The 12,400-nt window shown below is 32.8% G+C and overlaps 2 protein-coding genes across 2 annotated transcripts; both read left to right on the forward strand.

Annotated features, from left to right (window-relative positions):
* Positions 1-3,997: 3,997 nt before the first annotated feature.
* LOC148176477 (acyl-CoA Delta-9 desaturase-like) lies at positions 3,998-5,549 on the forward strand. Its single transcript, XM_088033842.1, has 3 exons — positions 3,998-4,085; positions 4,418-4,642; positions 4,697-5,549. The coding sequence occupies exons 2-3, from the start codon at positions 4,429-4,431 to the stop codon at positions 5,533-5,535; spliced, it is 1,053 nt and encodes a 350-aa protein (XP_087889968.1). The 5' UTR covers positions 3,998-4,085; positions 4,418-4,428; the 3' UTR covers positions 5,536-5,549.
* A 4,102-nt stretch (positions 5,550-9,651) lies between these two features.
* LOC148176478 (acyl-CoA Delta-9 desaturase-like) lies at positions 9,652-11,883 on the forward strand. The gene is made up of 3 exons (XM_088034383.1): positions 9,652-9,759; positions 10,489-10,716; positions 10,771-11,883. The coding sequence occupies exons 2-3, from the start codon at positions 10,503-10,505 to the stop codon at positions 11,607-11,609; spliced, it is 1,053 nt and encodes a 350-aa protein (XP_087890509.1). The 5' UTR covers positions 9,652-9,759; positions 10,489-10,502; the 3' UTR covers positions 11,610-11,883.
* The last annotated feature ends 517 nt before the right edge of the window (positions 11,884-12,400 follow it).

Genomic DNA, 12,400 nt, shown 5'->3' on the forward strand with positions numbered 1-12,400 from the left:
TTTGATCTTATTTTCCGTTTAAATATACCTACTAGTTTAAACATGTTTTAAGGATTCATTCATCAAAACCATCAATTTTGCAAAAATATTTAACACAACATATTCAAAATTTGTTGGTTTTATCAATTTTCGCTGCTATTTTTAATGTTATATTTTTAACTTTATGTTATTTTTCTCAAAAGTTGAGTATTTAATTAGGTCGAATTTAAAAACAATTTATACAATGCAAACAAATCGTATAACTTACAAAAAATGTAGAAAATAAAAAAAGAATTTAGAAAATTTTAACAGAACCAAGAAATTGCCTATCAAACTCGAGACAAATATAGCAAATTAGATGTATACGAGTTTAATAAAAAACGAGAAATCACAGGAAAGCAAAAATTCCAAAAAATTTTAAGAATTTTTACAATAAAAAATTCAGTTAGTTTAAAATAAACAAAATAAAAATAGAGTCGAAAAACAGTATTTGATTAAATTTGATCCACATTCAAAATAATCTAAACAAAATTAATAGAAACTTATACATCATTTTTCTTGCAGAGAATTTACCAACTTACAAAAGAGCAATTTTAGAAATTATCAGAATTTGAAAGAGATAAGTTAGATCTGTAATGAATACATGTCAATTTTGATTAATAGATGGCTCCACAAGCAATTATCAAGTTTTTTACTAAACAAACGCTAAATATAATGATAAAAAGATATAATAAGATACCCGCCAATCCGCACTGGATATAAACAAAAACAAGTTTATTGTTGATGCCCTACGTTTTGATAACAATCTGACAAAGGCGACAATTGTGGTTTGACGTTTTGCAGGAATAAAAAAAGTAAAAAAATTACCATTGTCAGACTCGATTTGCTGGACAACTTATCACAGAGCCAAATTTTAAATTTGACGCCTAAAAAAAATGTTTGCAGGAAAAATGGAAATTAGAGAAAATATAAAGATCATTTAAAAATAATATAACATAGAGAAAATGTAAAAAGAATCGAAAGAAACACCTAGAGATAGAATCGAATTCAGCAATTGTTTCCCAACGATTGCAAAAACCGTTCGAACAAAAAACGTTTACGCTCCCTCAAAGTATCATACTTGTTTAATATGATAACAGTTTAATTAATTAAGGGTTTTAAAAATATCATTTTTAAAAATGCCTATAGCGAAAAATTAATTTGTTTAAAATAAATTGGGCTCTCAAAAGGGCCGATCTTTATTTTGATTGGTGTGGAAAATGTTTTTTCCCGATTCACTTTGTGGATCAGACTGAAATTAATTAGAAACGAAATAATAAAAAAGTTACCTGAAGTAATTACGAAAAATGATCAAATGCCCTCCATTGGACGATCCAATTTAGTTTAATCCGTAAAAAAACTGTTTTTAAAACTTTAGGTTATTCACAATACTTTTGAAAAACCAAAGAATAAAAACATCAAACTCAAAATAATCCAAATTTGAACAATTTGACATTGAAAACGATTAATGTTAAACTGACTGAATCTCCAATAAAGACATTTTTTTCCACTTGTTTATTAGCAAATTTATTTTTAATTTAAAAGTTTTTAAACTTTAGCTCGCTTCTGTTCGAAATTTTGGTAAAAGTTTTGAAATATTTTTAAGAAGTAAGATCTTTTGTAAAGAATGGTACATATTAAATGCAATATGTTTTATAATATTTTGTCTTCTTTTTATAACTTCTATAAACCAAATTTGTTAATACTCATTCGTGATTGCCTATTTAGAGTCAAAGGAACAGGTCAGATGAAAAGAAATGGTCCCAAAGTTCAAACTTGAGGTACTCCGGATGTTATCAAAAGTTGGGCTGTCTTGGACAAAGTTGAGAACTCAAATTAATGCTGGTACTAGAGCTTGGTTTTCGTAATCCTTCTTCTTCTTGCTTCTTTTTTCATGTAAAATTTCTTAACTATGAGTGGTATCTCTTTTTTTCCTTTTGATTTTACTATAAGATTCTTTGTTTTTTTCTGTGTGATTAATTTTTTTTTATTCAGTTCTGCTTCTTCTGTCGTGTTCGGTCAATTTTTGACTTCGACTTTAAATTTTTATGTTATTTTTGAGATTTCCTTTATTTTTCTTTAGATTTTGTAGATTTTTACATCTTACTTTTGATTAAATTTAAATTCAGACGAAATTCTTTATGTTATCTTTTTTGATTTTCTAAATACCTTGTAAATTGTAAACTTTGTTTCACTTTTTCCCAAAGAATTTGGCAATATTAAAATGAGGTAAGATTTACCAAGAAATTGTCTATCAAATTTCAAACAAATACTCTAAAGAACGTATAAAAGAGTTCTTCCGTCATTTTTTAAACACCCTGTATAGCAAAAGAGAAGTACTTATACGAGCTGAATGAAAAACGAGGTATCTCATAAAAGCAAAAATTCAAAAAATTCTAAAAAATCCTTACAACAAAAAAAAACAGTTACTTTAAAATGAAGAGAATATTTGATTATATTTGATCCACATTCAAAATAATCTAAATAGAATTAACTGGAACCTATACGTCATTTTTCCTGCAGAGAGGTTGCGACTTATAAAGGAGCAGTTTTAGAAATCAGCAGGATTTAAAAGAGATAAGTTAGATACCTGTAATGGATACATGTTATTTTTGATTAATAGATGGCGTCACAAGCAACTGTCAAGTATTTTACTAAACACAAAATATAATTATGTGACTTGGGGTAAGTCCGAACGTGGGGCAAGACCGATCGAAGCTAGTTGCAGCCACATGCAGACAGCAACATAGTTGTAGCGGATTGTCCACACTTGAAATTGTCTTTGGCAGTCACCCTCTTAACTGCTATTCCGCTGGAAAGTTCTTTGCGTCAGAATTAATATTTTGTTGTTTTTCTGTTGCAAAAAAAAATTCGAACTTGCCCCAGGTAGCAGTGTTAAGTCTAATGTGTACTAACTTTGAATTTGCACCGACTTTTAAATAATAAAAACTTTCAATTTATTTTATAAACTTTGACTCGACAGTACGTAGAGATAAATTCGAAATTCAACGAAACATCATTTTAATTTATGTAAGAACATATCAAAGTTATGAAACCCTAAATTTTGTTAAAATTGATGCATAATTCTATACAGTGGAGACTGAGAATTATCAACTAGTCTAAACTACATTCGAATTTGCTCCAATTCACCTTAGTAAAAAACATAAAGTTACAATAAATTATTTGCTAATTTGCATTATTTATAACAAAAGCAAAGTTCTTGCTGATGTTTCTACGTTTAGGTGACAATCTGACAAATGCGACAGTTGTTTGACATTCCGCATAGTTTAATTTTGTAAAAAAAAATTTGATTTAAATTTTTCGAAATTTTTATCATGAAATTACAAAATTTAATTTTACATCAATCTATAATATCAAATATAAACTGTTTACTAATAAATATTTATAGATCACATTCAGTATTTTTTTAGTATCGTGGACTATCTGTAAATGTTTAAAAATTTTGAAAATTTTAGAATTTTTGGAATCCTATAAGAATGTGTAAGAATATGTAAAAATTTTTCGAATTATGTGAGAATCTGGTGGAATCTGTGAGAATAAATAGAAATAAATTATGTTATAAACTTTTTGAAAATCAAAAAATCTAAAAAATATGTAAAAATTTAAGAAAGTGAGAATACGAACAACTCAACAATTCGATCATTTGGACATACGAAAATCCAAAAATGAATCCAAAATTCTGAAGAAATGGGCACCAGAACATCACAAATTGGAAAATTTGGAAATCTCTGAAAATCGGATCACGCCACCGAGCCATTTGCTCATGAACTATGAAGATATCGCGTGATATTTAGACCGTAAGACTACAAACGCCGGCAAATTTGCCCAAAATAGATATCGGTTGCGAACTTTGAACCTGAGATTTTCGTCGAGTTATATCTAATCAAACTAATGATTCATCAATACCTGCCACAGGTATATAAACGGATATTCGGATTTTAACTTCATTCTAACAAATCGCGACAGGTGCTAAAGTGTACCGACTTGTGAAAAATTATTTTTTTGTAAAATTGAAGTTAACTGTGATTGTGGGATTGTTTAACTAGGTGAGTCTATTATTCCGTTTTTACTTTTTTCTATATAAACATTCGGCGTTAAAAATTGTTTTAACTTAAAAAAAATTAATTTATTGTTCCTAAATTTTTTTTAAATTTTTTAATTTGAAAAAAAAATTCTTGGTCCTAAAATATAAACTTTTAGAAATATCTTCACGTGAACTTATCTATAACTTTAAATTAAATAAATCGATAACAAAAACTCCCGGAAATTTCAGTTTTACATTTTTAGGACTGTAAAGCCAGAAGTCCTAGAAGCAAAATTTCTGAAAACAATATTTGTAGAATAGCAGAATTACGCAATTTCAAATTTTTATTTTTAGTTCTACTTACAATGACCCCCAAAATTTCTGTCCCGACCGGCGTCCTCCACGAGAGCGACACGGAAGTCGCCGCCGCCAACATCCCCGAAGAAGTCAGCAAACCCGACAACCGCAAGCTAGAGTTGGTATGGCGCAACATCATCCTCTTCGCTTATCTTCACGTCGCCGCTCTTTATGGTATCTGGCTCATCTTTACCTCGGCCAAACTAGCGACTTCTGTGTTTGGTAAGGAGTGAGCACCTCGTGTCTCTTATCAGTGTGATAACCCATTTTTTATAGGGATTCTTATGTATCAAATTGGAGCTTTTGGCATCACCGCTGGCGCGCACAGACTTTGGTCCCATCGGTCGTACAAAGCGAAATGGCCCTTGAGGCTCATTTTGACTTTTTGCAACACTTTGGCGTTTGAAGACTCGGTGATTGACTGGTCGAGGGACCACCGCGTCCACCACAAGTTCAGTGAGACTGACGCGGATCCTCACAACGCCAAACGCGGTTTCTTCTTCTCCCACATCGGATGGTTGCTCTGCCGCAAGCATCCCTTGGTCAAAGAAAAGGGGAAACAGATCGACCTCTCGGACCTCTACGCCGACCCGATTTTGCGCTTCCAGAAGAAGTTCTACCGTGTCCTAATGCCATTAGTGTGTTTCATCATGCCTGTCGTCATACCCATGCTCTTCTGGAACGAGACCTTCAAGAACGCCTTCTTCGTGAATCTCTTCAGATACGCCTTGACTCTCAACGCGACTTGGTTGGTGAACTCAGTGGCGCACATGTGGGGGGACAAGCCGTACGACAAGTTCATCAGTCCTACGGAGAATCTGTCTGTTGCTTTACTCGCTCTTGGGGAAGGATGGCACAACTACCATCACACGTTCCCGTGGGATTACAAAACTTCCGAGTTGGGGAAGTACAGCGTGAACGTCTCTGCGGCTTTCATCGACTTCTTTGCCTTGATTGGATGGGCGTATGACTTGAAGACGGTGTCCGAAGAGATGATTAAGAAGAGGGTAGAGAGGACGGGTGATGGCACCCATGAGATCTGGGGATGGGGAGATAAAGATCAGACCAAGGATGATTACCGAGATGCTATCATCACCCATAGGAAAAACTTATAAGTGTTGTTAAAACTGACTGAATATTTAACTTTCTCATTTATTTATTTCTTAGCTGTTAAGTTGTATTTCTTGTATATAGTAGGCACTTCTGTCTTCTTTATAAAGTAGATATAATAGATTGAGGTCATAAAACATAACTGAGTGCTAATGTTAAGAACCAAAAGTATTTTTTAAATAACTATAATTAAGATCTTTTGTAAAAAACGGTACATAATAAATTAAAAAAAATATGATATTTAGTCTTATTTTTATAAGTTCTATAGACAAAACTATAGGATGGTTGCTTGCCTATTTCGGAGTAAAAAAAAACAGTTCAAATCAAAAGAAATGGTTCCAAAATTGATTCCTGTAGAGCCTCTGATGATAGGAGTTGTGCTAATTTGACCAGACAATAAAAATTAGTGCTTCAAAAAAATTTTAATTTTCCCAACCCTGGTGTCTTTTAGTTCTTTTCAAGTTTTTTTTTGTTCAATTTTTGATGTTAATTTTAGTTCTTGATTCCTTGTTTTTGCTTTCAGTTCTGCTTATCATGCACTTCTTTCACGTAAGATTTTTGCTTACAACTTTTTCTTTTTTTTTTTTTTTGAATAATTAATGTTTTAATTTGCTAATTTGCTAACCTGAAAACTTAAATATTTTAGAGAATATGAAAATCTAAAAATCTGCAAAAAATCATTAGAAATTAGAAATTTTTGTGTGTAAAAAGTTGGCAATGTGAGAAGGAGTTAAGAATTAAAAAATCAGTAACAGACTTAATGTTTGTTCTACAAAAAATGTAGAAAATTAAAACAAAACCTAGAAGATGTAAACAGAATCGGAAAATTAAGTACCTATCAAATTTGGGAGAATTTTTATAAGTGTCTAAAGAGAGATTAGAAAAATTTGAAACACTATAAAGAAGAATAATAATAGGTACATATAGGATCGAGAAAATGTCACAAGAATCGAACGAAACTTCTTCAGAGAATCTAGAGATATTCTCTACTAAAATGAACGAAATTAAATTTTGCATAACAGCCATTTATTTTTGACTATAATTTTAGAAAATAATTTTTTACATAACAATTGCGGAAAATGCCAAATTTCGCACAAGTGAGGAATGTAGAGACACACGAGTGCAAAAAAGACACTTTCTAGCAAGTTATGTACACTATTTTCTCACGACCATTTATTTCTTACTTATTTCAAATTTCATTTTCCTACAACCCGATATCAAAAGTCCACATAGTTTCGGTTCATTTTTAGGCTAGGTAAGGTTGTCTCTGACATAAGTAAATTTTGACAAGTTTGTGGAGCTTTATTCATATGGCATGTGTAAGATTTACTTTTGAACATAGACTTATAAGAACATAAACTTTTGGAGCCTTTTAACCGGTGCAATACGACACTTTTTTTGGGGCCGTATAGAAAAAGTCACTATTTTTTAGTCGTTTTTAGACAGTGAAGTAGGCAATTTTGTTATAAGTAATGAAAAGCGCTCGTTAACTAGGCAGAAAAAGTACTTTTTGTGACGGTTACTATTTGAGACTTACATTTTGTATGACAGTTGCACGATCTTAACTTTGACACTCTTTGAAACCAATATTTTTCACAGTAAATGTCATCAATGACAACTACGTGCATAGCCATCCATGTTTATAGTTCAATTTGCGTTCACTCATTATCGGTCGTGGAACTGAATTTAACGTTTGGAGAAAAAGTAGTATTTGTTATTTGGCCGAAAAGTGGCTTTCGTTTTCGACTTTTCACTCAAGTACGCTAGAAGAACGGATTCCAATATTTTGCTTGCGGTCTTCTGTTCGCACCACTGCTTAAATCCTTCATACTCTTTTTCGTATAAAATACGTGACATTCTTGATAATAAATCGAGGGATGCATCATTTGCTTATTGTCTAATTTCAGGAGGAGTACAAGAAAAATCTGTTTCGCTATCACTCATTGTGTTTTGTGCACGTTTTGTGTTGCAAATTTAGGTTGTTGACAATTTTTCCTTAGTCCAACAATGACGACTGGATCAAATTCAGGAAGCGAAAATAGCTCTGTGACCAAAACAAATTAAATCTCATTAAGACACAAATCTCATCTATCTTTAATTCGTTTTAGATTGCCACTAAAGTATTATTTGGTGAAATTGTCGCTTTTTTGATGTTAATTAACAATTTCTTGTGTCCAATCAAAAATGACCTTCATGCCACTTCTTAGACGTCGCGATGCCAAACTAACAATAAAAAACAAATTTTTGCATCGGACTCTGGGACATAATTAACAACTATTAAACGTATGCAAACTTGGAAATTTTTATCTTTAAAATTAAAGGCTATTTTGAGGGTTTTCATAAGTAGTGTAGCCGGTGTAAATTCGTGTAAACTTACTTTCAAGTTTACTCAAATGAGTTTTGTCAATAACTTCTTTTAAATTCATCTCCAATTTTTCTCCGAAGTCTCCACTTCTTTCTAGATAAACTTTAGATTCTCTCTATGGAATTAGGTTTCTAAAAATTTGAGAATGTTTAAAAATCGTTGTTTAAATTTTCTTGAAAATCTATTAAGATTGTGTAGGAATAATTTAGAATCTATGAGAATTTGACCAAATCAAACGATCCAAAAATGTATGTTATACAGGGTGGCCCATCTAAGACTTTCGGGCTCAATATCTTTGTTATTTTTGAACGGATTTTTCCAAAATTTAAAATATAATTTCTTGAATAGGTAAGGATGATGTGACATTACCAGCGTCATCGTTGTCTTAAAAATGTTAATTTTACTTGTCTTATTTTAAATTTTAATTAGTTAAGATTTATGTCATTTTATAAAACATCAATAATTATCCGAGTGTGCCAAAACTCAACCGTCTAGCTAGTCAAGTTTCCGAGAAAAAGAGAAAAAAGACCCTCAACATTTCCAAAAGATGCAAAATCATAGTCGGCTATGAAAAAAATAATTTCCCACGCCCAATTTTGGACATCCCTGCGTTCGGTCTGTCAATAATCTGACGTTCTTGACATTTGTAATATTTCTCATTTGAGGTTATGTTTACTTGGATTTTTTGCACCAAAACGTTGCCTGATGCATTGTGATTAGTTTCCAATTTCAAAAGATCGAGATAAATCGTTCTGCGCAAGTTTAAATCAATGATATTCATCATCATGCTCAAAAGTAAACATAACCTCAAATGAGAAAAATCAAAAATGTTGAGAAACGATGCTCGGTACAATGCATTGTGATTAGTTACCAAAAGATCGAGATAACATATCGTGAATGTGCAAGTTTAAATCAATCGTACTGATCATAATACTCAAAAATAAACATAACCTCAAATGAATGTCACAAATGTCAAGAACGTCACGGATTAATCAACAAGTCAGGGATGTCCAAAATCTAAACTTGCTGTAGAAGTCGATTATTTCATAGCCGACTATCAGTTTGTATCTTTTGGAAATGTTGAGGTTCTTTTTTGTCGTTTTCTCGCCAACTTGACTTGCTAGACGGTTGATTTTTGGCACACGCGTATAATTATTGATGTTTTATAAAACTACATAACTCTTAACTAACTGAAATTTAAAATAAGACAAGTCAAATTTACATTTTTAAGACCAGGATGGCGTTGGTAATCTCACATTCATCCTTACCTATTCAAGAAATTATATTTTAAATTTTGGAAAAATCCGTTCATAAATAACTAAGATATTGAGCCCGAAAGTCTTAGATGGGCCACCCTGTATAAATTTAAGACTGGAATCGTAAAATTTAATAAACCCGAAATATCACCTTTTAAAAACTAAGAATTTGAAGAATCTGTGCGAATCGTAGAATATGGGAATCGGTAAAATTTCAAAAATGCCATCCACCCTAAAATCTGTAAATAATTCCAATAATCTGAATAATTGAGAATCTGAGCATCACAAATATTTGAAATTTAAAAAATTTGGAAAAATGGGATCGCGCCACTAAACAAACCACTAGATTGTTAGTGCTCGTGAACTATGAAAATAACGCGTGATAAGACCACGTTGCCGGTAAATTCTGCCAATACAGATACCGGTCGTGATCTTTGAACTTGAAATTTTGAATAGTTGTTTCTGATCATGTGTCAATATCTGCCACTGCTATATAAACGGATTTTCGGAAATTAGCTTCAGTCAAACAAATCGCGACAGTTAATCAAGTGTGCTAATTTGTGAAAAACTGTTTAATGTGAGTGTCATTGTGAAATTGTTTTAACCAGGTGGGTCTATTTCCACAATTTACTTTTTTTCATTTTCTATTTTTTTGTGTTTTCCGTGTGTAGTTAGAAGTACGAATGTGTGTCATGTTCAAGGGCAAGGTCTAGTTCAATAGCCACAATGGACTATTGATTTTTATTCGGAAAGACACAATTTACAATTAGACTAATATGAGTGTTCGTCCATAGGCACATTTTACTTTAACTCCGCGAATTTGTTTTTTTTTAGTTGTCTCATTTTACGCGGAATTTCGCGAGAAATTTGGTGATGTTTTTAAATTTTCTTCATAATCCAGGGTTGCTGAGATATTCATCGTTACAGTTTTACAAAATTTGAAACTAGGCAAGCTGAATTTAAACAAAATTCAGAACTAAAATCTACACATAAATGAGATCATTTTTTTAAACTTTTATAACTTCAGAAATAACAGAATTGTATGTAGACTTTTAGAAAACATTAGTGAAATATTTTATTAATACTTTAAAATTCATTTTTGTAGTTCAATGACACATTTAATGCAAATATTGAGAAGAACATTGTCTGCGAATTTAGCTATTATAGATTATGAATAATAAAAATTTATGACTTGATCAAATACCTACTTCTATAGTTTTCAAAAAATGAATAACAAAATATTTAAGCTTCACCTTGTAATAATTTAATTTTCCTATGAATAGTTTTATACTGATTGAACCGAATTCGAATATTTAATTATGGATTTTAACTTTCAGTTCTAATTTTTGCAATGGCTCCCAACATTTTTGTTCCTACCGGCGTCCTCCACGAGAACGACATGGAAGTCGCCGCCGCCAACATCCCCAAAGACGTGAGCAAACCCGACAACCGCAAGCTAGAGTTGGTATGGCGCAACATCATCCTCTTTGCTTATCTCCACGTCGCCGCCCTCTATGGTCTCTGGCTCATGTTCACCTCTGCCAAAGTGGCGACTTCTGTTTTTGGTAAAGAGTGACCACCTCATGTTTCTTATCAGTGTGATAACACAATCTTTACAGCGATCTTTATGTATCAACTTGGAGGTCTTGGCATTACCGCCGGCGCCCACAGACTTTGGGCCCATCGATCGTACAAAGCAAAATGGCCTTTGAGGCTCATTTTGACTCTTTGCAACACTTTGGCGTTTGAAGACGCCGTGATTGACTGGGCGAGGGACCACCGCGTCCACCATAAGTTCAGCGAGACCGATGCGGATCCTCACAACGCCAAACGCGGTTTCTTCTTCTCCCACATCGGATGGTTGCTCTGCCGCAAGCACCCTCAAGTCAAAGAAAAAGGGAAAGGAATCGACCTTTCGGACCTCTACGCCGACCCGATTTTGCGTTTCCAGAAGAAGTTCTACCTTGTGCTAATGCCATTGGTGTGCTTCGTCATCCCCGTCGTCATCCCTATGTACTTTTGGAACGAAAACTTCAAAAACGCCTTGTTTGTGAATCTCTTCAGATACGCTTGGACTCTCAACGCGACTTGGTTGGTGAACTCAGCGGCGCACATGTGGGGGGACAAGCCGTACGACCACTTCATCAACCCTGCAGAGAATCTGTCTGTTGCTGTACTGGCTCTTGGGGAAGGATGGCACAACTACCATCACACGTTCCCGTGGGATTACAAAACGTCCGAGTTGGGGAAGTACAGCGTGAATTTCTCCGCGGCTTTCATCGACTTTTTTGCCAAAGTTGGATGGGCGTATGACTTGAAGACGGTCTCTGAAGAGATGATTAAGAAGAGAGTGGAGAGGACTGGTGATGGCACCCATGAGATTTGGGGATGGGGTGATAAGGATCAGTCCAAGGAAGACTACCGGGATGCCATCATCACGCATAAGACGAATTTCTAAGTTTTGATAAAACAGATTGAATATTCGATTATGTTTAACCATGAGTTAAACAAATTATTTTGGAAATCTATGAGGGCCAAGTAACCCGGAAAATGTTACAGCAGTTGCTTAAGATTTTTGCATAAGCAGCAGAATCAGCAGGCGTGACATAACCGGGTTACTTGGTCAGGGGTAGCAAAACACTTTAGTTGTTTATTAGGGGAATTAACATAATGGTTTAGAATCTCTGTAGTTTAATCAATTACACAGTGCATTAAAAGTTTGTTCCTTTTTATTTGATCTTATTTTCCGTTTAAATATACCTACTAGTTTAAACATGTTTTAAGGATTCATTCATCAAAACCATCAATTTTGCAAAAATATTTAACACAACATATTCAAAATTTGTTGGTTTTATCAATTTTCGCTGCTATTTTTAATGTTATATTTTTAACTTTATGTTATTTTTCTCAAAAGTTGAGTATTTAATTAGGTCGAATTTAAAAACAATTTATACAATGCAAACAAATCGTATAACTTACAAAAAATGTAGAAAATAAAAAAAGAATTTAGAAAATTTTAACAGAACCAAGAAATTGCCTATCAAACTCGAGACAAATATAGCAAATTAGATGTATACGAGTTTAATAAAAAACGAGAAATCACAGGAAAGCAAAAATTCCAAAAAATTTTAAGAATTTTTACAATAAAAAATTCAGTTAGTTTAAAATAAACAAAATAAAAATAGAGTCGAAAAACAGTATTTGATTAAATTTGATCCACATTCAAAATAATCTAAACAAAATTAATAG

This window comes from Gnatocerus cornutus, chromosome 4, assembly GCF_029298725.1.
Source record: "Gnatocerus cornutus isolate USDA-ARS CGAHR chromosome 4, icGnaCorn1.1, whole genome shotgun sequence".
NCBI classification, from domain to species: domain Eukaryota; kingdom Metazoa; phylum Arthropoda; class Insecta; order Coleoptera; family Tenebrionidae; genus Gnatocerus; species Gnatocerus cornutus.

Excerpts from the sequence above, each read along its gene's own strand:
- LOC148176478 (XM_088034383.1), top strand. The coding sequence starts at position 10,503 with ATGGCTCCCAACATTTTTGTTCCTACCGGCGTCCTCCACGAGAACGAC. Across the intron at positions 10,717-10,770 it reads AGTGGCGACTTCTGTTTTTG|CGATCTTTATGTATCAACTT; the intron begins GTAAAGAGTGAC and ends CAATCTTTACAG.
- LOC148176477 (XM_088033842.1), top strand. The coding sequence starts at position 4,429 with ATGACCCCCAAAATTTCTGTCCCGACCGGCGTCCTCCACGAGAGCGAC. Across the intron at positions 4,643-4,696 it reads ACTAGCGACTTCTGTGTTTG|GGATTCTTATGTATCAAATT; the intron begins GTAAGGAGTGAG and ends CATTTTTTATAG.